Genomic DNA, 24,400 nt, shown 5'->3' on the forward strand with positions numbered 1-24,400 from the left:
AGGCCCGCAGAGCCTCCGGCCTCCGCCCGCATCCCTGGCACCCTCGCTGGCACGTCCACCATCCCAACCAGGGCCTGCCCACGGCTTCCCTCAGCCTGGCCGTACCCGTGACGAGCCTCCGTGGGGACACAGCACGCCGCCCCGGGGCCCGCACGGCCTCGTTGCAAGTGGGCCGCCTTCAGAAAGGCCCTGTCTCCGCATCAGGTCCCGTCCTCGGGGGCCGGGGGCTTAGGACTCCAACATATCTCTGGCGGGGGGGGGGGCACAATTTAGCCTTTAAGTTGCGGTTAACTGGGTAAAGTGCCCTTTATTTTTTCAAGATTTTTTTTTACAAGATTTATTTATTCATGAGAGACACAGAGAGAGGCAGAGACACAGGCAGAGGGAGGAGCAGGCTCCATGAAGGGAGCCTGATGTGGGACTGATCCTGAGACCAGGAATCACGCCCTGAGCAGAGGGCAGATGCTTAACCTCTGAGCCACCAGGTGCCCCAAGTGGCCTTTTTTAAAATAAAACAGTTTTTATTTGACAGAAAGAGAGAGAGAGAGAGAGAGAGAGAGAGCAAGCATGAGCACAGGGAGGAGCAGAAGGAGCAGCAGACACAGGGAGAGGACACGGGACTCGATCCCAGGACCCGAGATCATGACCCGAGCCGAAGGCAGATGCTTCACCGACCAAGCCGCCCAGATGCTCTGGATGAAGTGTCCTTGGTTTACACTTTTGAGGATTTACTAATTAGACCTTTACTGTGTTAAAAAAAACAAAAAAACAAAACTTGAAAACCTGCTATTTTTGCCACCGGTGGTGAGGGCCGTAAGTGATGCATTTAGATTGGGGTTTGGTTTTACGTGGCACTTCGGGTACGCCGTTGCTGGCGTTCTTGTGCGGTGACAGCGGCGTGACGGAGAAGGACGAGGCCCGGCTCCCCCTGCCGTCCCCGGAGCTGCGGGTGTGGGGCCTGGGGGCGAGGCTCGGCCAGGCTGACGCAGGACGTGCCAGGAGGCACAGGGCTGGGAGGTGAAGCTCTGAGGGTGGACTTTGGCTTCCAGCACAGAGCATTTGGGGGGTTGGGGTGGAAACCAGGGGGGAGGATGAGGCCAGCTGGACACGGTGACTCCTGTTCCGCGTAGTGTGGTTCTCGCGCTCGCAAAGCCCCTTGAGGTTTACTGCGCAGATCGGGCTCGTTCATTTGAAAGGACAGGGCTGCAGTCTGGGGCCTCACGTGAAATGAGAGCGTCACGTTCAGCTGAGAGCTGAGATTCCTCAAGTGCGGAGGAGCATTCCCTGCCCCTGCGGTGCCTGCGTGCATCCGCCCCGAGGCGTTCTGCACAAGCGTACGTCCATATGCATGGAGGGCATGGATTTCCGTGAAATCATATTTAATTGCAAGCAGCTTGCTCGGACGTGACGGACATACCTTGAAAATATCTAAAAATGACTATTAAACTTGTGTATCTTTTCCGAAAGAAGGCTTACCGGAACCAGCACGAACGACCTCGAATGGCCTTTCAGTGGTTGCCGTGTTTATTGCCTCCCGGTGGCCTGTGGCCTCGTGAGGGCCAGGCCACCAGCCCCGGCAGAACCGGGGTGGAGGAGGGCGGGAGGTTCCCTACCACGAGGCCTCATCGTCCGGTGGGCTCAACAATCACTGGTCCTAACTGGGTCTGGGAGGCTCGAAAGACAGGTCCCCGTCGTCCATTCACATCAGGGACTGGCCGTGACATCACGAGCACACGGTCAGTGTCCGTGCACGGTCCACACTCCACCGTCCACGCTGTTTCAGGGTACGTGGGAACCTACCCTGAGTGGAAAACTCTCAGGCACTGGCGAGCCAGATACTTGAGAACACTCGGGAATGAGGGAAAGAGCCTCACCTTAGTAAGAAGCAGCGAAAGTGGACCCAGAGTCCATCCGAGCCAGGGCGGGGGCGAGTTGGGGAAAGGCGGATCTCAGGGAGCCGGCCCTACGGGGACGGTGGCTTCGCGCTCGTACCATGTGGGCAGAACTTTTAAACGAAGCAGGGAATATTGTTTCCACACCAGCACGCAGATATTCTAATTAATTTTTCATGCTAAGAGACTCAAAGTACTTTGTAGCACTTGGATCAATTCCTGACAGCTACTGGAGCTTAATTGCTGTTTTTTTGGAAGGTGGGAGTGTGTAAACTCTTTGGGGCTATTAAAAGCTTTGGGGAAAAGATACAAACCCAGTGATCCGAAGGGGCACCTGCATCCCAGTGTCCACAGCGGCAACGTCTGCAACGGCCACACTGTGGAGGGGCCTCGGTGTCCGTCGGCACATGATGGACAAGGAAGATGCAATCATCATATGGTCCCACTCCTACGGGGAATATAAGAAACAGTGAAAGGGATTAAAGGGGAAAGGAGAGAAAATGAGTGGGAAATACCAGAGAGGGAGACACAACATGAGAGAGTCTAAGACTCTAACTCTGGGAAACGAACAAGGGGCCGTGGAAGGGGCGGTGGGTGAGGGGACGGGGTCACTGGGTGACAGGCATTAAGGAGGGTGTGGGATGGGAGGGGCGCTGGGCGTTACACGCACTGAATTACTGAAGTCTCCATCGGAAACTAGGTGTGTATAGGTGTTGGCTAATTGAATTAAAAAAAAAAGTTTTGGGGAAAGATCTGCTTTCTGGTAATAGCACCTCAAACAGTATCTCGCAATCTCGCATCCGAACAGGGCGCAGCGCTAGTGGCTGGCTGGCAGCCGCGTGTCCTGCATCCGTACGACGCACGACCCGGGGCAGCACAGAACTGGAGACTGGAGACGGTCGACAGTCACCCTGGGGGCCGGAGTGATGGGTGGAGCCAGCCAGGGCATGCAGGCATCACCAGGCCGTCCCGTGGGAGGGTGCCGGTAACCCCCCCCCCCCCACTCACCGAACGAAGAGGACAGCGGAGCACCAGCGGCCACCGTTCCTGTTCAAAATTGTCGCTTGCAGAGGGCGGAAGTGCTGTTTGACACCTCAGCTGCTCAACCCTGGAGCTGGGTGCTCTCCGTTTCCTCTTGCAGCTTCCAAGTGGGGTTCCCAGTGCCCCAAGCGCGGAGCCCAGGCCCCTTGCCCCGGTGTTCACGGTGCCGTAGACCGTCCTCCCCAGCACAGTTTGGAGGCTCAGGTCATGCTTTCCACAGCCCCGCGCCGTGATGTTGGCCCGCTTCTTCGGGGTTGCCGAAAATCCAAATACTAAATGACGTTATTGTTGAAGTTCTCTTGAAATAGACGTTAATTAATGTTTAAGACAAAGCTTTCTTCTTCTCGGTATCATCATGTCCCATGTTCTATTTCAGGAACCCTGGAGGTCCCCGTAGTTTGAATGAATGAACTAATTAGATGTGTGGACTGTTCCTCTGCAATTTCCATTCACTATATTGGGACCATAGCACATGCTTTTTGAATAAAACATGTAAAGTCTGAAAATGGATAGGGTCCACCACACACCTTATCTACCAGATGGTGTAGGGGTTGGATCAATATTTCAAGTTAATTCATTTATTTTACGGCAAGCAGTGTATAGTGGAAAGAAAAGTTAAGTATGACACCACCTGACCTCTGGAAGTCTGCAGAATGATAGAAAAGATGGGCCAGTATTTCTTTTTTTTTTAATTTTTTTTTATTCCTTTATGATAGTCACAGAGAGAGAGAGAGAGAGAGGCAGAGACACAGGCAGAGGGAGAAGCAGGCTCCATGCACCGGGAGCCCAACGTGGGATTCGATCCCGGGTCTCCAGGATCGCGCCCTGGGCCAAAGGCAGGCGCCAAACCGCTGCGCCACCCAGGGATCCCTGGGCCAGTATTTCGTTGGCAGTAGCACACGTGGTTGGGGGAAGCTTCGTGGCCACTGGACACTAATTCACGGAGGTGGGAGGGGAGCCAGAGGAAGCCACGAATATGTGGCTCAGCCTAAAGTTCCTCTTGAGAAGAATGGGAGTGAGGCCTGGAGGCCCCGCTGGCGAAATAAATTTAAACTCTACTCCAAGCAACCTTGAGTCAGTGGTGGTGAGCTAGTGACCCGGTTTCCATGTAAAGGAAACAGACATCCACTAATAGGATCCCAGTAGATTTTGGAATATTTTTGGAGTAAATAGAACATAATGAAAGGGGAGCATGACGGGAATGCTTCAGCCTCCAGAAGATCTGTTTCTGCGAGAGTTAACTGATAACTTAAGAATATATCTCCCAATAGTTTGCTTGGTTTCTGCTTCCTCTGATGCAAACCCCGATGTAAAGTATTCTACTTGGCAAGTGAATGAAATAAGATTTTTTATTTTTTATTTATTCATGAGAGACACACACACACACACAGAGAGAGAGAGAGAGAGAGAGAGAGAGGGGCAGAGACACAGGCAGAGGGAGAAGCAGGCTCCATGCAGGGAGCCCGACGCGAGACTCGATCCCGGGTCTCCAGAATTGGGCCCTGGGCCAAGGGCAGGTGCTAAACTGCCGAGCCACCCCGGGATCCCGGAGAACTGTTAAGGATGTTCTCAGAGCCTGAGCTATGGTCCTGAAATCCGAAAGGCCCAGGGCACAGGAGCCAGGCAAAGACTGTCAAGTGCAAAATTTGAGCCAAGTCAAGTGTGAGGCTCTCTGTGCCTATGGAAATCGAATCAACCTTATTTTGCACAAAATCTTTAAAAATAGCACGTACCGTGGGGGGTCCAGTGTTAATCAGCGCTGAAGGGGGCAGGAGGCAGCTGGAGGTAGGGAGAGCATGTTCCGTTCCTTCCTGGGAGCCCAGGGGTCCCTGCAGGGCCTGCGCCCCCACCCCCGGGCCACCCCGCGGTCGGAGGACGAGGTGCCGCGTCTCCTCCAGCGCAGGAACCTCTTGCTTTTCTCACTGGGAATCTGTAAGGAGGAGAGCAGGGCTGTCGCCCCCAATGTGTCAGCAGGGCACCGGGTCCCAGCGCAGAATCGCCCGCGGGTCCCCGGAGGACAAGGGGGCAGGGAAGTTGGACACAAAGAGTGTGGCCTTCGGCAGAGGCCCGAGCGGGGGGCGGGGGGCGCAATGTTCGCGGGCGCAGCGGGGCCTCCGCCGGGGCCGTCCGGGTGCGGGTGGCCCCTGGCGCCCCGAGCTCCGCGCCTGCGGGCCTCGCGCGGTCCCGGCGACGGTGGGCGAGCGGCTGGGGGGCCGGGCCCGGGGCCCCGCGGGGCCGAGCCTGGCGGCGGCGCGCGCTCCCTCACCCGAGCTGCGCGCCCCAGTGCACGCGCGCCCGGCGGAGGCGGAGGCCGCTCCCGCCCCCGCGGCGCGCTCCTCCGAGCGGCTGGGCCTCCGCGGACCGGGTGAGTGCCGGGCCCCGCGCCCGCTCCGCCGCCTCCCGGGGCAGGGCGCGGCGTGGGGATTCGCCGGCCCGGGCCTGGCGGCGCCGGAGGGACCCTGGGCGCTCGCGGGGGCGCGGGGAGGGGGACCCCTGGGCGCTCGCGGGGGCGCGGGGAGCGGCGGGGGACCCCCCAGGCGCTCGCCGCCCCCAGCGCCCCCGCCCCCGCGCGCGCGGGAAGAAGCCTGCGAACCCGCCCGGCGCTCGCACAGGTGCGCGGGAGGCGGCCGCCCCGCCCCGGGCGCTCCCACAGGTGCGCGGGAAGAGGCCCGCGCGCATGCGCGGCGGAGACCACCGGCTGGGGCGCGGCGTCCGGGCGCGGGTGGGCGCCGGGTGGGGCGAGTCGCCGGCGGCGAGGTAGGGGCGCCGCGGACCGAGGGCAGCGGCCGGTGGGCCCCGGAGGCGCAGGCCGCGGGAGCTGGGGCGGGGAGGGGGCGGCTGCCGGGTGGCCCTGCCGGCGGGGGCGACGTGGGCAGCTCGGTGGGCGGACCTCTGCCTGGTGCCCGGGCGCCCGCGTGGAGGGGGAGCCGCTGGGCTGCGGGGCCTCGGCCGCTCCCCGGAGCCCGGGCCTCCCCGCGTGTGCGCGGCCGCCGGGCCCCCGCCTCCGCCTCCGCGCAGGGCCGTGGGGGAGGCGCCCTGGCCACGTCTGCGGCTGGCGAGCCTGGGGTCCCCGCGCTCCGAGGGCCGGGCCTGCGCGCGCACCTCCGAAGCGGGGAGCGGCCGGGCGGGGGGGGGGGGGGCGCTCCTGGGGCGTCGGGCAGCGAACGTGCCCCGCATCGCGATGGGCCCGGCGCCTGGAGCGCGTGGAGGGGACTCCACGGCTTCCCGCCTGCGCCCCCGGGCTGGGGACCTCGCCTCCTGCGGCGCTCGGCGGCCCTTGGGGAGGGCCCCCCCGGGAGGGCCCCCCCCCGTGCCCTGTGCGCCCCCGTGCCCTGTGCGTCCCCCGCCCCCTCCCCTGTGCGCCCCCTCCCCGCCCCCTGTGCGCCCCCGCCCCGCCGGTGTGCCCTCCTGTGTCCGTGCCCTGTGCGCCCCCCTCCCCTGTGCGCCCCCGTGCCCTGTGCGTCCCCCGCCCCCTCCCCTGTGCGCCCCCTCCCCGCCCCCTGTGCGCCCCCGCCCCGCCGGTGTCCCCCCATGTGCCCGTGCCCTGTGCGCCCCCCTCCCCTGTGCGCCCCCGTGCCCTGTGCGTCCCCCGCCTCCTCCCCTGTGCGCTCCCCGCACCTTCCCCTGTGCACCCCCGCCCCGCCCGTGTGCGCTCCGGGGGAACAGAGAACCAGCTAGTGGGAGAAGCTGCCGCAGGTCTTCTCCCAGCACTAGCGGCACGTGACCAGCAGGTCTCAGGTGGATTCGCCAGTCCCCTGGGCCCTGAGGGAACGGAGAGGTCACCGTGTCCGGCCTGCCCCCCCCCTGCCCCGCCACCTCCCTCCATCTCGTTAGCAGCCCTTCCTCCCGCTAATTAGAGCGCCTAATGGATGCCAGCCCTGCCCTGGGGCCTGCTACCCCCAGCTAATGGCGTCCTATTACTGGAACACCCCTCCACACCCCAAAACCCCCGAGGACAGCCGCCTGGCCAGCAGATTGGCCCGGGGTAATTGGCATCCGGCCCTCTCTCCTGGGGATAAGTAAGCAAAAATTTTAATGGGATAAAAAGTCTTTTGAGCTTCTAGTGTCAACTGCACAGGCGTTGTGGATAATGTAATTAAAACACAATGGAAATACTTAGAAGATTTTGCCCGTTTTTAAGGCAATCTCAGTTTGGGGTTAAACAGTAAAAAACGTTAGCCGGGTGGCTCTTAGCCTGAGGCTAAATGCAAGCAGGGCGACTTCCCCAACTTTCCCGGAATCAGCGTTGGTTCAGGGAAGGCCCTGCCTTGACCCTCGGAGCAATTTGCCAGGTACTGGGAGGGTGGAAGGATCTGGAACACGGGGATCACCTCTGAACATCCTCCAGGCGGCTCCTGGCTTCTGACCTCAGGTGGGAGGTCCCAGGCGGGCGGCAGCTCTGGCAGCGGGAAGGCCGAGGTCTCCATGGGTTAAGGACGCCTCTGCAGCCTGTGCTCCTGTACTGGAGCCCGGCTCTCCGCGCCTCCATCTGGAATCATCTTCCTGTTCTCTAAATGCCAATGGGCACAGTGTGCGGCGACACTGGCTTTGCGGGGAGCCTGCGGTCACGTAGGCACCGTGATCCTCTCAGCCTCCCTGCCCCTGAGCGGGGACCACAGGGGGCAGTTGCTCCGTGGGCCTCCGAGGGCCAGGGGGTGGGGGGTGTCTGCTGGCGGATGGGAACCGCGACCTGCCATCCTGCGCAGCTTCCCCGGTGACTCGGGGAAACATCTGCCCTGCTCTGGAGTCGGAGGGGTTGCCGTCTCCACTGCGGCCCGAGTGGGGTTTTTCTCTTGCAGTTATTGTAATTATGCTCAGATCACAGCGTTGGTATTCAGCGCATATTTGCAAAATAGTTCAAACAGAGCAGCAATAACTTTTGGAGTAAAATGAAAACTTCTAGGAGTTTATCTTTTGCCAAGAACCCGGCGCCGGCTAGAAAGGATATTAAAACAAACAGTGCCTTGGAAGCTGCAGCCAGTCCACATCTTGTGCAACGTTTCACCAATTAAAAATGAATTTCTTTCTTTCGCAAATATTTATTGAGTGCCTTCTGTGGGTCAGGCGTGCTTCTAGGTGCTGGCGTGGCGGAAGTCGACCCAGTCTCCCTCCTTTCGCGGCCTGGACTCTGTAGGGCGGAAGGCAGCAAACGTGTGGCCACAACGCCCACGAGCATCTGGAGGAGGCGGACAGCTGGCGGAAGCCTGTGACACGTGTTGAGCTGAGATTGAAGGCTGAGGTTCTGTGAGGTTCTGGGGAAATCGTGTGCAAAGGGCCTGTGGTGAGGAGCAGGGCCCCTGCAAGCGCTGAGGAAGGCCGGGAGGAGCACGAAGGGCAGAGAGTGGAACATGATGTCATCACAAGTTCCCTGGGGTCTTTCCTTTAGGGCAGTTCATGGGCTTCCTACCTTAGGGCTCCACGGAGTAGGATGTGGATTCATCTTCAGAGCTGAGCGCTCCCGAGTCCTGAAGGGAAATCACTAAAGAAGACGGTGTGGACGGTGCTCCCCCAGCTGGCCGCAGCGGCCGCATCAATGCTGTCCTTACTGCTCTGTGATCCGTGTGAGGCGGTCCCGTGGGGTGACAATCTGACCCGCCGCCTTTGGGCCACCGCCGGCCGCTGCTTCCTGTGGTGCCGGGGTCCCCGGTGTGGGCCCCGCAGGCCTGGGCCCCTGGTCACTGTACCCTGGGCGGCAGGTGGCCATGTGTGACACAGGCCTGCTCGCGGCGCCCAGACGTCCTCACCGGGGCTCGGTTGGCACCTGCTGCACAGACGTCCCCCCAAACCCGGGCTGCCGGGGAGACCCGCCCACGGCATGACGCTGGGAAGGGGCCTTGCTCCTGCGGGTGCAGCCCGGTGCCGTGGCGGGTCCTCGGGAGAGGCGGCTGTGTGTGGGCGGCCTTGCTGTGGTCCCCTGCACCACGCTGGCCCTGACCCTGGGCTTCCTGACCTGCCCCCTGTACTGTGCTGGCCCTGACCCTGGACTCCCCGGCCTCCCTCCCCGCTGCACCATGCTGGCCCTGACCCTGCACTCCCTGGCCTCCCTGCACCGTGCTGGCTCTGACCCTGCACTCCCCGGCCTCCCTCCACCCTGCACCGCGCTGGCCCTGACCCTGGGCCCCCTGACCTGCCCCCTGTACTTGCTGGCCCCTGACCCTGGACTCCCCAGCCTCCCCGCTGCACTGTGCTGGCCCCTGACCCTGGACTCCCCAGCCTCCCCCTGCACTGTGCTGGCCCCTGACCCTGGACTCCCGGCCCCCAGAACTGTGAGAAGCAGGTGTGTGTCGCGTACAGGCTGCCGGGTCCAGGTGTTGGTGACAGTGACTTGAGCTCGTGGCTGCACACTGACACCTGTCCCACATGTGGCTCTGTGGTCTGCGTCGGGCTCAGTGGGGCTGACTCAGCTGTGCTCAGCGTGACATGGGGGGAACCTCTGCTGTCAGGCTGGGAGGCCCCCCCAGGTGGGGCCTGTCTCTCTGTGGCCCCGGGGCCCCCGCCATGGGCAGCTTCCGCGTCGCTGGGCTTCTTCCCTGCGGCCCAGTGGCCCCGAACTGTGTCCCAAGGGGAGAGAGCCGGGAGGGTGCTTGCCAGCCTTCCTGCCTGCGCGGGTCGCTCCAGGTCGCCTGGCCTGCCCGGAGCAGCGTCAGCGCACGTAAGGGGACCATGCTGGACGGGACCCGTCCGTGGGGCCGTCTTCGGAGAGGCGACACCTGCCACAGCCCACCCTCCGGCCACTAGGTTCATATCGCCCCGTGTGCGGCGACAGGACCCCACGTCCCCTCCCAGCTGTCATGCTGCAGGGCTATCGGCTCGGCCGTGAAACCCAGTCCAGGAACGAAGAGGCCGCGGAGGTCTGGTTCCCGTGAGGGCCCTCGCGGCGGGGGGAGCCCGTGTGCGCGGAGCCTCGGCTCGGAGGCAGGGGGTGGGTGCCTGAGCCACTCCTGGCGCCACCTTGGCTGGCGCGACGTGGCCGTGGGGCTGGCAGGTGTGCCGCCCGCAGGCCCTGTGGGCCCCAGCGGTGGCTGCCCTGGAGCCCCGGGGCCGTGGGAGGCAGATCCTCTGTTTGGGGGCCCCCCACCCCCCGCCTTCCTTCCTGCCTCAGGGCACGGCCTTGGCTGGGCCTCCGAGTGGAGGTGACTGCCTGGAGCCAGCAGCCCCACGGCAGTGTGGCCCGGTGCTTGTGGGGTGCCCGGCGCCGAGCAGGGACGAGCCACGACCCCGCTGGGCCCGAGGCAGGAGTCGCCGCTGCCCCGGGGGATCCAGGCCCCCCCCCCCAGCCGTCCTTCCTTGTCCCTGAGAGATGCCCGGTGCCTGCCGCCCATGGGCTCGTCTTGGCCATGTCTGTCCCGCGGCGACCTCACAGGTCCAGCTCCTCCCGCACGGCGGTCCTGCGGGCGCCCTGGGGTCCCTGGGCTGTTGGCTCGGACTGGGCGCGGCCGCGGGAAGAGCTGGTTTTATTTTGGACCTCGCTTTGTGCCTCCGGCCCGTTCCCACCCTGACCCCCCGCAGGCTGTTCCCGCTGGCGATGGGGGTGTCTGTGCATCCCCCTCCCTGCGGGCACCCCAGGGGCTTGGCTGCTGACTGGGCGGGGCTCCCTGCCGGGTGGCCGGGCCCTGGGGTCCCGTTCGCCGCGTGTGCCTGGCATTCGGTTGGCATTGACGGTCTGTGTTTGCGGAGTGACGGCGTGAGGTGATGACGGCAGGCCTGCCCCGTGAGCCCTGGGCAGCTCAGTGGTAGGACCGTCTGCAGGGGGGTGCAGGCATGGCCCGGGGCGCGGAGGTCGAGGTGCAGCCCACAGCTGAGCTCCCGCGGCCCTGGCCCTGCAGGCGGACGCCTGGTGTGCGGCCTTCCTCGGGCGGGACGGCAGGTGTGCAGTGTGGCTGCGGCCCCAAGCGTGTGCCTCGGGTCACGTCACGGGGGAGCCCGCCGCGGCGTCCTGGGGCTTGTGGGCATCTTTACAAATAGTCGGGTCTTGGCGTTCCTGTTCCAGCGCCGTGGAGTTGAGCCCGCCTCACGGGGAGAGCCGGGCACTGGGGTCCTGGGTCCCGGCACCCCGCTCCTTGGCTGTGTGGCCCGAGCACTCCCTCCCGCCCGCTGGTCTCGGTTTCTCCTATTTCTGCGAAAGGCAGGGACGGTGCTCCGGGGCCCCTGAGGTCCGGGGTTTGGAGCAGCTTCTGGCGCTAGGATTCAGGCACTCAGGCCTCCGTCCACATGTTTCCCCTGTAAATCTACAGCCTAAGTCAGGCCCAGGATTTAGCAAAATTTGACCTTGAAAAGTGATGCCTCACCTTCGGACTCTGCAGGGAGCCTGGGGCTCACAGGATCCTTCACCAAGCGCCCTTCCTCCTGGGGGCCCCACGGGAGCTGGCGTCGTTTTATTCTGTACACAGATGTGCTCACGTGAACACTCGCGCACCCAGAGGCTGCTGTGGTTCTTCCGATACGTGCTGAGAACGGACAGTTTGAAGACACCAAAAATCATGAAAATTCACCCAGCAGCTCACCATCACCAGCCTTTTAGCCTTTGTGGCAGTTTCTCGATGCCTTTCTGTGTCCCCTGTGTTCTCGCTGTCTGTCACGTGCTACCCTTTGATCCTGGTCTGTAAGTCAGCATCGTGATGGAGGCCCTTTTCACGAATGCCTGGAAACCTTGAGAACGTAGTTTTCAGTGATGGCATGTAAATATAATGTGATTTATCAATCATTTATCGATAAAACTTGTTTATTATTTCCATGCTTTGCAAACAGGAATGCTCTGGAAATTCAGTGTCCTCAAATATCTGGTTTTCCAGGGTGGAGTTTGCATCCCAGGCACTGAGCACCCCAGATGTGCTGGACGAGGGCTCAGTGAGGTGATCGCCGTCACCCGGGCCCCGAGCCTGAGCCCGTCACCCGGAGGCCCTCACCCCAGGCTCCGGGTGACAGGTTCCAGGTGATGTGGTCCGGGTGACAGGCTCTGAGGTGAGGGGCCTCGTGCGGCTGCCGGTGCCGCACCCCCAGCCCGTCCCTGGGCCCCAAGGGGTCCGCGCTCCTTGTGGACAGCCGCTCGGCCCAAGGAGGAAGCACGGGCTGGTGGCATCCCCCGCGGAGGGTGGTGCGGCCGTGCAGGGGCGCTCGGGGGGGAGGCGGGCTCTGCGGCATCTGGGCCCAAGCGGGTCGGGGCAGCGGGGACAGAAGGGCCTGTACCTTCCCTTCCGTGTGCACCACTGGCAGCTAATAAGCGAGCGGAGAAGGTGGGGGAGGGGCTTCCAGAGCTGTTTTTTCTCAAGATCTTGTCTGAGAGAGAGAGCGCGGCTGAGCGGGGTGGGGCAGAGGGAGACGCAGACCACGCTGGGCGGGGAGCCCGGCCTGGGCCTCGACCCTGGCACCCCGAGATCATGACCTGAGCTGAACGCAGGCCGTCGCTGCCACAGCACCTGGGCGGCCCGGGACTTTCATGGGTTTTAATCAAACCACGTAAGCGGCGCGTGATCTTGGACGAGGCTCTGCTGGGAAGCCAAGAGCTTAAGACGTTGAGAATGACACGATGGGAGTTTTTGTGTGACTTTGCCATGTCCCAAAGCCCCTGGAACTTTGAGCGTCCTGAATCAGGTGTCGAAGCCTCCAGCAGCAGGAGCGAGGACCTCGGGGGCCCCGAGATGTGTGCGGCGACCTTGGCGGACCTGAATCGGTCCGAAGCAGCTGAGTGAGTCCCTGATGTGCAGGAGGACGAAGCCGTCGTTCTCACACTCAAGACGGATCACGTGACTGCCAGGTCGCCTTCCCCTCGCTTCTCTACCGGCGTCCAGGGATTTGCCCTGCGCGCGAGACGGAGTAGCTCCGGGGCCCGGCCAGGCCCTGACCCGCTGACCCGCGGACCCGGGGACCTGCATCCAGGACTGGCCTCGCCGGTTCGCTCTGAGGATGTGCCCCTGGCTGGCCGCCCTGGCGATCCCTGCCTAACCGCCCTCCCTGCGGGGCTCGGCGTGCACTCCCCGTTCTCAGAGGAGACTTCCCTGCCCTCTGGTCCACGGGTCACCAGCCAAGCTGTGGGGGTTCCCCGGGTGGCACTCCGCGGGTTGCTGTTCCCTCGGAACTCGTAGAGCGGCGGCGGTTGGCCTTCCTCAGCAGGCCGTGGACTCGGGGGGCTGAGACCACGCCTGCTGGGTCCGAGGAGCTTTCTGGCACCCGCGACGTCGTGGGTGTTTAGGGCATATCTGGCCAATAGACGAGCACGTGGAGGGGGCATCCGGGGAGTTTGGCCGATGGAACGGTCGAGAAAAACTGGGGTTTGCTTGGCTCGGGTGGTCTCTCACCTCTGACCGTAGCCGTATTTCTGTGGATGTGCAAACGCGCATCCCGACTTTGGTGGAGGCACCCGACGGCTGGAAACGGCAGCATGGCCTGGATTCACGGGCCTCGGTGCTCCTGTCTGTGACCTTCGTGTCCACACCGAGCATTCGCTAAGCCCGTAAGTCTTGAATCATGACCCCCAGGGAGGGACAAATGCGTCCCCATATTCTGAGTTTGTGTCTGAAGGCCCTTCTGGAGCGCCCCCCGCCCCCCAGGCTGGGGTGGGTCCTCAGGACGAGGGCCCAGGCGTGTGCTTTCTGTGTGCGCTGCTCTTAGTGCCGTGACTCGAGCATGGGCCCACGGGGGGCAGCGAGCGGGCGCCGTGGCCATGGGATCCCATGGCAGGTGCGGCGGCGGACGCAGGCCCGAGCACGCCCACCACGGCTCCTGTGTCCCCTGTCCACTCCCCGGTGTGGTGGCTCCGTCCCCCAGAAGAGGCTGACGCGTGGCACACGAGGGGTGGTCGTCTGTGGAGCCGAGCCCCGTCTCCTCTGTGCACAGACAGGGGGCCGCGAGGTGGGCGGCACCTGCCAGACGAGGCTGGGCCGCTGGAGCTCAGGGTGGGCGCAGCAGGACCCCGGGGGCACAGGGGCTGGGACGCGCGCACGACAGGCGGGCACAGGTGTCTCTTTGCCCCTGCCGCCCCCGGGCCTGGACTCCAAGGGAAGCTGTTGTGTAAGGTCCGACTCCTCCTCGGCGACTCCACGCGGTGCCTCCTTCGGGCGGCGTCTCGAGAAGAAGAGGCCTTTGGTGAGGGAGGCTCCCGTGGCTGGCTCTGGCCTCCTCCGAGGCTGGCTTCGCACCGCTAGGGTGCTAGGGGCTGAGGGGCACAGGCGTGGGCATCGGCCAGCCTAGCCGGGCGGCCTCCCCGGAGCTGCCAGCCTGCCCTGACCGGGGCCCAGGGGCGAAACCACCTTGAAAAGCGACGTCTGTGTGAACAGCCGGGGCAGGCCATCGCTCTGTGGCCGCGGGGGGCCGGGGCACCCCGGCACGCTTCGAGGGCACGGCTCTCAGTTCATGGCCTTAACAAATGTTTTTTTTTATATATATTTATTTGAAATAGGTTTTTCAAAAAGCGTGATTATGTAAAAGGAAGATTCTTTAAAGCAGTATTCCAGAGCCACATTTAATTATAAATAAACCAGTATCCACATCAGATACATAAATAATGTCCACGTTAGGAGATCATAAAATCATTTTAAAGAATCGGTATTAATAGTGAAGAAGTTGATGGGGAGAACCTGAAAGTTCTGTTGAGGTATTTATCAGGCCAAGCAGAAACTCCTGTCCTTCAGAGGGACATGCTGCGCGAGTCATCTTCAGGTAATGGATCCTCCGTGGAACATCCTCTGACTGCAGCTGGGAAGCCCGGTGGCCTCCGTCGCCCACGTCTGCAGGACGCCGTCTGCGGAGACGCCGCGGCCCCCAGAGCCGTGCTCAGGGCAACCCTCGGGGAAGCCAGCCTGCCCGACGCCGCGACTGGCGACCTGCAGGGACCGGCCCGGGCGCCCTGCAGGAACCCCTCAGGAGCCTCCCCGTGGAATTCTGGTTCTAGAGCCACCCACAAAATGGGGGGAAGCCCTGACTGCCCGTCCAGAGACACTTGGCATGGAGCATCTTTTTTTTTTTTTTTTTTTTTTTTTGGTACGAAGCGTCTTAGCAGGCGAGCTGGGGTCTCCCGTTGGTGCAGAATACCCCCGCCCCCCCTCCCCCCATCAAGGGGGCACCGCGGCACTGGCCGCCCAGGGTGGGGAGGGGGCAGGGCTGCCTCGAGCTACTTTGACACCGCCTCGGAAGGGAAACAGCTCCTCCGCCTAATGTCTTCATCTGTCTGCTCCGAGAGGTGGCGGACGACATGCGCAAGAGGCCGGACGCTCGCAGAGCTGGGGACCGTCCTCCAGACGCGCTGCGTGGTGGCCTCCCCGCCCCGGGGAGCATCTCCAAGCCTGGCAGCAGGGTGGCAGGGGCCTCCTGGGGCACCTGACGGCGGCGTGGTCACCCCGGGGGGGCTGGCTGGGTCGCTGGGGGCAGGGCTGGGGCGGGGCGGGGTAGGGAGCCTGCTGAGGGTGTCCGTGGACGTGCAGGCCGTTTCCAGCAGCGGGACACAACCTCCGACGCTCGCGTGCACTGGCAAGCGCACGTGGTTTCACTGCGGGAACCCGAGAGGCGATAATGGGGTTCCTCTTTGGCTGGGCGGGAACCAGTCGAGTCCTCAGGCCACCAGGTGGCTCCACCCTCTGCCTCGGACCCTGGGGGTTTCCTTGTGGAGCTGTGGCTGCTGCTGGGTTGTAGGGACAGCGGGGTCCGTATGCACCAGCCTGGGGCTCTGGGGCTCACCCTGGTGCCGCGGGGATTGAAAACACGGTTTCAAACTTAGGCTTCAACACCGTGTCCTGCTCTAGGCCTTTTCTTCCAGTCCATGATATTTACGAGGACAACCCTTCGGGCTTAGGGTTTTGCTCATTCTCAGGGGTCAGGCTGGAGACAGAAGCAGGAAGTCCTAGGACGACTCCTCAGGCCACAGCGACACGAGCTCAGTGTTTGAGGCCTGCGGTCCCGTGGGGTAGAGAAGTGCTAGTGCCCAGACACGTGCCGGGCTCTGTTTGGCGTTAAGGTTCGCGTGTGTGGGTTTGCCCTTCAACGCTCTTCACCCTTTCCTCCCACCCCAACCCTTCAGCCTCTGTTCTCTGTTTTGATGACCTTTTTTTTTTTAAAAAAAAGATTTTATTTATCCATGAGAGACACAGAGAGAGGCAGAGACCCAGGCAGAGGGAGAAGCAGGCTCCCTGCAGGGAGCCCAACGTGGGACTCGATCCCGGGGTCACGCCCTGGGCTGAAGGCGGCTGCTCAACCGCTGTCCTGTATCTGTGATATTTTGCGTAAGATATGTTAGTGCATCTCAGTTTCATCAGTTTCCCCTAACGGCCTCGATGGCTGAGAAGGCACCGCTGCATCCTTGGGAAGACGCCGTGAGCCTTGCCTTGCCCATACACTGCTTCCAGCTCTCCAGCGCGTTGCCACTCCCTCTCACCAGGGGTGGGGGAGGCGGGCGCTCACGGCCACCTCGCTGGGGACAGGATGCACAGCCCTGAGACCGCACCGCAGCGGGGCTGGGTGCCAGCTGAGTAAACACCGGGGCCGTGTGTCCTGCTGCCTCCTCCCTGACCACACGCCCCGGCAGCCCAGGGTTTCAGCTCACTCAGCGTTTCATAGCCCGGCATTTCCATGCGTCCCGGGATGCACCCTCGCACACAGCGAGTGTGCTGTGGACGTTGCTGTTAAAGATTTCTGGAAAACAGACGGTGGGGGGGGGGGGGTCGGAGAGAGAATCGAATGTTTTGAATGTTTTGAGTTTCCAACCAGAGGACGCTTACTGCTAAAATAGCGGGAAAGCTCTTTAGTGACTCCAGGGAGGGAGGGCAGGGAAGCAGGGGTACGTGCTCGACCCCGAGCAGGGAGGTCGGGGAACCGTCTCAGGCAGCAGAGGCAGAAAGCAGGGGTGCTGGGGGGCTGCTTAGGTCTCCACTCACCGGAGAGGCTCGCACATCCTACCCAATAAGCTGTATTTGGCGTCTTTCTTGCCCGTACGCTCTGTTTTAGAAGCTAGAACACACCTGAACTCCCTCCCCTCACGGTCGCGGTGAGACTGCTAAGGCCCCCCTCGGGCTGGGGCGTCTGGGAAGGTTTTGCCAATTTAGGAAAGATCGTACTTTATCCTTCATCCGCAGGTGCTCATGTCTGCTCCCATCTCACGTGTATCCGTGTGTGTTGTTTTGTGTTTGTTTGGCTCCGGCTTCTCTTCGGCCACACACGGGCCATGTGGAGAGTCGCTTCCCTGAGGTTTCTCGGAGGTACGGTTCCAAGAACGAGCGGCTCACACAGATTTCAGGGTTGAGCCTCTGAGGCCAACCCCACAGAAGAGTCCTCAGCTCCTTCCTCCTAATATTTGTTGTAACTTAATTTGAAATCGACTGGAAAAGACTGTAGGGAAATGTCACATGTTAATACAGTGAATGATGTTAATTAGGCTTTCTCACCGGACGTTCTTCACATACACATCTCATTCTGTTGAAAATAGGAATTTGTTGGTATTTGACTGCTTTTTTTTACCCGCAGAATGAGCTGTTTTGTTTTGTTTGGAGGAACCCAATGTTTCTAAAGCCCTTGGCTGGGGGCACCTGGGGGCTCAGCGGTTGAGTGTCTGCCTTCAGCTCAGAGCGTGACCCCGGGGTCCTGGGATCGAGTCCTACATCGGGCTCCCTGCAGGGAGCCTGCTCCTCCCTCTGCCTGTGTCTCTGCCCCCACCCCCTGTGTCTCTCATGAATAAATAAAATCTTTAAAACCAATAATAAAGCCCTGGGCTGAACTGGGGTCTCCGTCATGGGCCCACAAACAGGGCAGGAACAGGGAGAGGGCATTTCTAAGACCCCTGAGTTGTTCTGTTTGTCTCACTCATCCAACTCTCCGGCAGTGAATAGTCACGATCCCCTTTCCTGCCCATGTTAGTCCCTAACCTGGAAGTGGGGGGCAGGGGGGGGCAGACCCCCGTGAGCGACAGAGAATGACCCCACTGAAAAATGCACATTCAAACACCCTGTCTCTCTCCCACAAACAGGAACAAGAAGAGTGTGGTGACACCATATGGAAACACCTGATGTTCCAGCAAAGGAAGAGGCCCCTGCCCCTAAGTGAGGAAGGCCAGTTCTCCGGCAGTCATGGTGTTTTCCTAGCACCCAGCCCCCCTCCGCAAGCGAATCACCGACAGCCCCTCCCACGGGGGTGAAGAGTGTGGATGCCCAGACACAGACTACCTACACCCTAGTCGCCCATGGGAGTCTTACAAATAAAAGGGAGCTCTGTGGGGTGTGCTGCACGGGGCGCGGAGTTAAAATCCCAGTGCTGAGGTTTAGAGGCAGCCTGCCCTGGACCTAACTGAAGGGTGTGCCCTGGCTCCTCTTAGCCCTGCTGGTAGCTCAGCGCCGGAGACCGACCTGCGCGGGGCCGAGAGGCCAAGGCTCCGACGGAGGGAGCATCGCGGCCTGGAGGGAGCATCGGGGGAGCATCGGGCCTGGAGGGAGCATCGGGGAGCATCGGGCCTGGAGGGAGCATCGGGGGAGCCTCGGGGACCCCCGGGACGCGGCCTGGACGCCTGGAGGCGAGGCCCACGGACCCCGAGTCCGAGGCTGGCGGGGGTGCGCGCCCGGCGCACAGGCCCCTCGTCGCGGGAGCCTCGGGACTGTGCACCCAGAAGCGGAGCCCGGGAGCCTGGCCCAGGGCCCGCGGGGCCTTGAGGCGCGCGGGGCAGGGCCGGTGATGCTGGGCTGCTGAGCGGGCGGGGCGGCGGCGGCCAGAGCGAGGCGCCCATGGAGCCCCCGCTCCCGGGGCGCGGGCCCGAGGCCGGGGGCGCGGGGGCGCAGGGGGCGCGCGGCCAGCCCGGGGTCCGGGGCGGCGTCCCCGCGGCTCCCGGAGAGGACGCGCAGACACCCTGCAGCCTCGGCGCGTCGCTGTGCTTCAGCTCCGGGGACGGCTCCCCGCCGCAGTGTCGCGCCGCCGCCGCGGGGGGCGCAGCGTCCTCCCCGCCCTCGCGTCGTAGCGGCCCGCGGGTGGTGGAGCGGCAGGGCGAGGTCGGCGGCGCGGGCGCCGCGGCGCCCGGGGACCCCGAGGAGTGCGTGTCCCCGGCGGAGCGCGCGTCCCCGGAGGAGCGCCTGTCGCCCGGGGAGCCCGCGTCCCTGGAGGAGCCCGCGTCCACCGAGGAGCGCGCATCCCCGGAGGAGCTCCTGTCGCCCGCGGGCACCGAGGAGCTGCTGTCGCCCGCGGGGCCCGCGGGCCCGCGGCCCGGAGGAGGCGGAGGAGCCCGGGGACCTGGCGCCCGTGGCCCCCGGCGTCGGGCCCGTGCACGGGGAGCCCGACCTGGTCATCGAGGTGTCGGGCCGCCGGCTGCGGGCGCACAAGGCGGTGCTGGCGGCGCGCAGCGACTACTTCCGCGCGCGGGCGTCGCGGGACGTGCTGCGGGTGCAGGGCGTGGGCTGGGCGGCGCTGCGGCTGCTGCTGGCCTACGCGTACAGCGGGCGCCTGGCGGGCGTGCGGCCCGACAACGTGGCCGAGGTGGCGGCGGGCGCGCGCCGCCTGCAGCTGCCGTGCGCCGCGCAGCGCGCCGCCGAGGCCGTGGCGCCGCAGCTGAGCCTGGCCAACTGCTACGAGGTGCTGAGCGCGGCCAAGCGGCAGCGGCTGGCCGAGCTGCGCGACGCCGCCTACCGCTTCATGAGCGACCACTACCTGGACGTGCTGCGCGAGCCCGGCGTGTTCGGGCGCCTGTCGGGGGCCGAGCGCGACCTGCTGCTGCGCCGCCGCCTGCGCGCGGGCCGGGCCCAGCTGCTGGCCGCGGCGCTGGCGCTCGGGCCGGCGGGGGCCGCGGGGGCCGCGGGGGGCGCGGGGGCCGCGGGGGGCGCGGGCGCGCGCGCCGTGTTCTGGCTGCACGAGGCGGCGGGCGAGTGGCGCGAGCTGACGCGGCTGCCCGAGGGCGCGGCGGCGCGGGGCTGCGGGCTGTGCGTGCTGCACAACTACCTCTTCGTGGCGGGCGGCGTGGGCGCGGCGGGGCCGGACGGGCGCGCGCGGGCCTCGGACCGCGTCTTCTGCTACAACCCGGCCACGGGGCTCTGGAGCGCCGTGCGCCCGCTGCGCCAGGCGCGCTCGCAGCTGCAGCTGCTGGCCCTGGACGGACACCTGTACGCCGTGGGCGGCGAGTGCCTGCGCAGCGTGGAGCGCTACGACCCGCGCGCCGACCGCTGGGCCGCCGTGGCCCCGCTGCCGCGCGGAGCCTTCGCCGTGGCGCACGAGGCGGCCGCGTGCAACGGCGACATCTACGTGTCCGGGGGCTCGCTGTCCGGCCGCCTGCTCAAGTACGACCCGCGGCGCGACGAGTGGCAGGAGTGCCCGAGCAGCAGCAGCCGCGAGCGCGCGCTGGGCATGGTGGCCCTGGGCGGCTCCGTCTACCGCTTCGACCAGGGCGCGGCGCGCGGAGACCCGCAGGCGGCCGGGGCGGTGACCGTGCTGCGCTACCACTGCCTGGCCAAGCGCTGGAGCCGCTGCGCCGCGCACCCGCCGGGCCTGCCGCCCTTCCGCTGCGCCGCGCTCGGCCGCGCCATCTACTGCGTGGGCCGCGGGGGCACCTGGCGCTTCGTGCCCCCGCAGGACGGCGAGGGCGAGGGCGAGGGCCAGGGCGCGGGCCGGGGCGCCACCTTCGAGCCCGCGCCGCTCCGCGCCCCCCTGGACGCCCGGGGCGCGCTCGTCCCCTTCGTGCTGCACCTGCCGGAGGAGAGGCCAGACAGGGGCGAGGATGGCGCGGCCTAGGGGGGCGGCGGGGGGAGCCCTGGGCACCTCCCCGGGGGCGCCCCGGGCCGGGACGGAGGCCTGCGGTGGGCGCTGTCCACCGGGCCACCTGGAGCTGGAAGCTCGTGCGCGCGCGCGGGGATTGTTGCAACGCCCTCGTGCCGAAGGTCAGCTGCCCTAACCTGCCCTCCCTGCAGCCCCGCTTTGCTTAGCCCGGTCCGCGGCGTCCAATGTCAACGTCTGTGCAAATAGGTGAGCTGCAAAGAGGACACGAGGCGGGCATCTGGCGCAGCAGGAGAAGCAATTGGAGCATCAAGCCTCAGGACACAGGGAAGGGGTGGGTTCCAGAGTGTGCCCACGGGGAGTCCGCAGCCCGCCCGACGTGTCAGTAGTTGTCCAGAGTGTGTCCCCGCCCGGACAGGGCCCCTTGCACCCAGCTCGCGGCCACCAGCACCGGGAGACCCCGAAGCAGGCCACGCACTGTGCGCTGGGGGTCTAGACTCCTAACCCGTAACCAGAGCTCCTCAGATGTTCCTAACATAGTCATTTTGCACTCAAGTGTGGGTTGGGTGAGTCCCGGATAGCCCAGCACAGTGCTGCAGAGTGGGCCTCCCACTCCTGAGGTGGGCCTCAGGAGCGGAGCCACCTCACCTGTCAACCCGCTCGGGTCACACGTCGTTAGGGAAGGGTGTTAGTGATTATGTCGGATGTCGTGGGGATGATTTACTCCGGGGAGCCGAGCTTGAGTAGGAAACCCATAGGTGCTCAGCTACCTTCATGGTCTATAACGAGCTCAAAGACACGATTACCACCCCCCCACCACACCGCGGAAGAAGGTTAAAACCACTCCTGACGCTTCTAAAGACGAAGGTGTGGGCACATTGGGAACCCACTGCGCACGACGTTCTTTCTTTTTTCTTTTTTTTTTTTTTTTTTGCTTACAACATTCTGAGTACATATTAGGTGACCCTGACCAGGGAAATGGATTTTTACAAACGCGACTCCAAGAGGATGTGGCGAAGGGACAAGGAGCATATTGACATAAGGGGAAGTAACTATTATAACACAATTGGCAAGGAAAGTACGTTTTTCTAATTGAATTCCAAAGCAGCCTAATAGAAATTAGCAGGAAACTCGCTACTTCGAGAGGACAAAGCACTAACAACAAATCAAATGATTCTTCCTCATCTGTTATTAACATTTTACTTTCCAAGTAGATGTAGGCAGAGCTTACTATCTACTACACATTTCTGGCTAAAACACATGCTCACAAATAGAGGTGAACTGATTTGGATTCTGAATCCAGTCGTTTTTTTTATTAAAATAGGAAAAGCGCGCGCTCAACGTCTGTGGTGCAGGGAGACGGAGTCCGGCACCCTTAGTGCTGTTCACTTCCTAACCCGGCGAGGGGGTGCTGACGTCCTGTAGTGTCGTGGGTTTTGGGAAATACGCCCTGCTTTTTTGAGAGTCTGCGATTATGAAAGTCACCGGTTGAGTGTGTTTAGAAACGGCCAGCTCGCATCTTCACGCGTGTGCCAGAGGAACGGAGTTCCCGATTCCCGTTGGAGCACATCCTGGCGACCGGCGTGTTGGGACGGCTCGCGAGCCGCGAAGAGACCCCGGCAGCCTGGCTCACCTCATCGTCTTAGGAAAGAGGGACACACTTCCCACCGCCTGCCTTGGTCGGCCTTCTGCGGGAGTAGAAAGCAGAAATGGCAGGAGAAAGAGGAATTTACAGCAAAAGGGGACAATGTCGTTTTAAGGAAAACGTACGCCTTGTATTGCAGCACGTCTTCCTCTGGAATATTGTTATATTTGTGGCAAAGCTTTTATATGAGATAGAACCAGGCTAATATTTTCATCCCGTAAACCTCGAATTCATAAAATACTATCACTGTGATTTTGCTTAAGAAATCGTCCCTGTGATGTTTGCCGTTTGAAAGCGAAGCGCGGTGCGGGTGGGCCTGCAGGGTAGAGCCGCCCGCCCGAGCTCAGGGAAGCGCCGGGGGGGCAGGTGCGCACAGCCTCGTGGCCCCGTGCCCAGCTGCACTGCCGTGTGCGGCGCGGGGTTTCATGGAAAGAGGCCCGTCCTGGACATGGCCTCACTGCCTGTGGGGCTGGCCTTGGGGTGCCGGGGGTCGCCCCAGCGAACACCCAGGGAGGCCGGGGAAAGCCAAAGGGTGAGTGGAAGGACAGGGAACAGTGTCTTATTTCTAAATAGGGGCACCTCATGAAGACAAATGCCAGGGGGCCTGCCATGCCCTGGGGACCAACCCCTTTGGCGTTGGGGGCCATTATTTGGAGTTGTAGGCACAAGGTTTGCACCAGTTCCACGAGCAGAAAAGCCACCCCTCTGGGCTCGTGATGTGGGGCGCAGCTTGGTGGCAGGCGGGGGGGGGGGTGAGGGGCAGGCCGTCCCGGCTGAGACTGGCCCCTGACGGCTGGCGTGCCAGGGACAGGCCTCTTCCTGCACGGGGTTCCGGGGGTGCGCCCAGCACTGCGAGGGATGCCTTACTGTTGTTACTCACTTGTTACGTGTTTGCTGTAGACGTGTTCCCGATGAGCGATCTGTCAGAGGCAAATGAGCCTACGGGGTGTAGGACGACCGTCCGTAATTCTGGTGACATTAACCCCGGCACGCGGACGCTTGCACTGACCTGAAGAGCAGCGGTGTTGTCCGGAGACCGCCTCTGTCAGCGGGGGGCCCACTCCGCTCCGCCCTCCGGGATGTGCTGGAAACCCGGAGACGCTGCTCGGGGCACGTGTGTCTGAGGCTGTGCCCGAGCTCCCCGACTGTGTCCCACAGCCAAGGCGGTTTCAGGCCACAGCGCGCTGCACCCCTGCTCGGGCCGCGTGGACGCACAAGTGCTGTGTCGTGTTCGCGCTCGTTTTACTTGCTTTCCTAGCTTCGAAGGCGTCCGTTCTTGGGCATTAAAAACACTCGCTGTTCTCGGTTTCCCGCCCCTCTGAGATGGTGTCTGTGGGAAGGTGAGGGACCGCAAGCAGGGTGCCCGGGCTCCCGCGGCGCCCGCTTTCCTGTGGCTGCTCCCTGCCCCTGCCAGCGGGGCCCAGCCTCGCCCCCCCTGCACCCTGGGCTCAGGGCGGCCCGTGGGGAGCTGCGCTGCGGGCGGGTGCTCACTCTCCGGAGACCACAGCCCGCCAGGCGCTTGCAAGCTGTCAGTGGGCCGCAGCACCACGTCCAGGACAGACGTCGCCGCGCATGCAGGGAGCGTGTTAGCGCTTCGGGTTTTCACACCCAGGCCCGGTTGCTGTGAACCCCTGTCCATGTCCGCTTATGCCGAGACGAAATAAACCATCGGAAATGCAGTGCTCCTGAGTGTGCGTGGTTGCTGGCTGCCCCCGGCCCCCGCGGGCGAGCAGCGGTGGGGCGCCCCTTCCCCCGTCCCGTAGGAAACGTGCTCCCCGCAGCGAGGCCCGCCAGCTGGCTCCCCCCTGTGAGCGAGGAGCGTGGGGACTCCCGAGGGTACTCCGGGCTCCCACGTCTAAGCTCGAGGCTCTCGTCTCCCGTCGCCGGTCCCCTGGGCCCACAGGTTCCGTGCCAGCCACGCCTCCCAGGCCTCGGGGCTCCCTTGGCCCCGACCAGTGGGAAGTCCTAGAGCCAAACATTCCCCTTCACAGTCTGCTCTCCCCATGAGCACGGACCTGTGTCACTGTTAATTTGTAGGGTTCTTTAAGAAATTATTTCTTTTCCTCTCGAAAATATTGTTTCATAGGGTGGGGGGTGGGGAGGATGCTGCTCAGAGAATTTCCTTAGGCGGAAATTAGGGTGGAGGCTCCCTGGCCCC

General features: G+C 63.3%; 2 protein-coding genes across 2 annotated transcripts; one reads left to right on the plus strand and one right to left on the minus strand.

Moving 5' to 3' along the window:
- Nucleotides 1-334: 334 nt before the first annotated feature.
- On the minus strand, nt 335-3,407 carry LOC129515782 (uncharacterized). The gene is made up of 5 exons (XM_055334796.1): nt 3,387-3,407; nt 2,901-3,179; nt 2,666-2,803; nt 2,207-2,340; nt 335-2,005 (listed from the first exon to the last, which is right to left on the minus strand). Exons 1-5 carry the CDS (start codon nt 3,405-3,407, stop codon nt 1,876-1,878), a joined length of 702 nt encoding a protein of 233 aa, XP_055190771.1. The 3' UTR covers nt 335-1,875.
- A 14,960-nt stretch (nt 3,408-18,367) lies between these two features.
- Nucleotides 18,368-23,916, plus strand: KBTBD11 (kelch repeat and BTB domain containing 11). Its single transcript, XM_055335532.1, has 2 exons — nt 18,368-19,041; nt 19,103-23,916. Exons 1-2 carry the CDS (start codon nt 18,629-18,631, stop codon nt 20,613-20,615), a joined length of 1,926 nt encoding a protein of 641 aa, XP_055191507.1. The 5' UTR covers nt 18,368-18,628; the 3' UTR covers nt 20,616-23,916.
- The last annotated feature ends 484 nt before the right edge of the window (nt 23,917-24,400 follow it).

The sequence above is a fragment of the Nyctereutes procyonoides genome, unplaced genomic scaffold (genome assembly GCF_905146905.1).
Source record: "Nyctereutes procyonoides isolate TBG_1078 unplaced genomic scaffold, NYPRO_anot_genome, whole genome shotgun sequence".
Classification (NCBI taxonomy): Eukaryota; Metazoa; Chordata; class Mammalia; order Carnivora; family Canidae; genus Nyctereutes; species Nyctereutes procyonoides.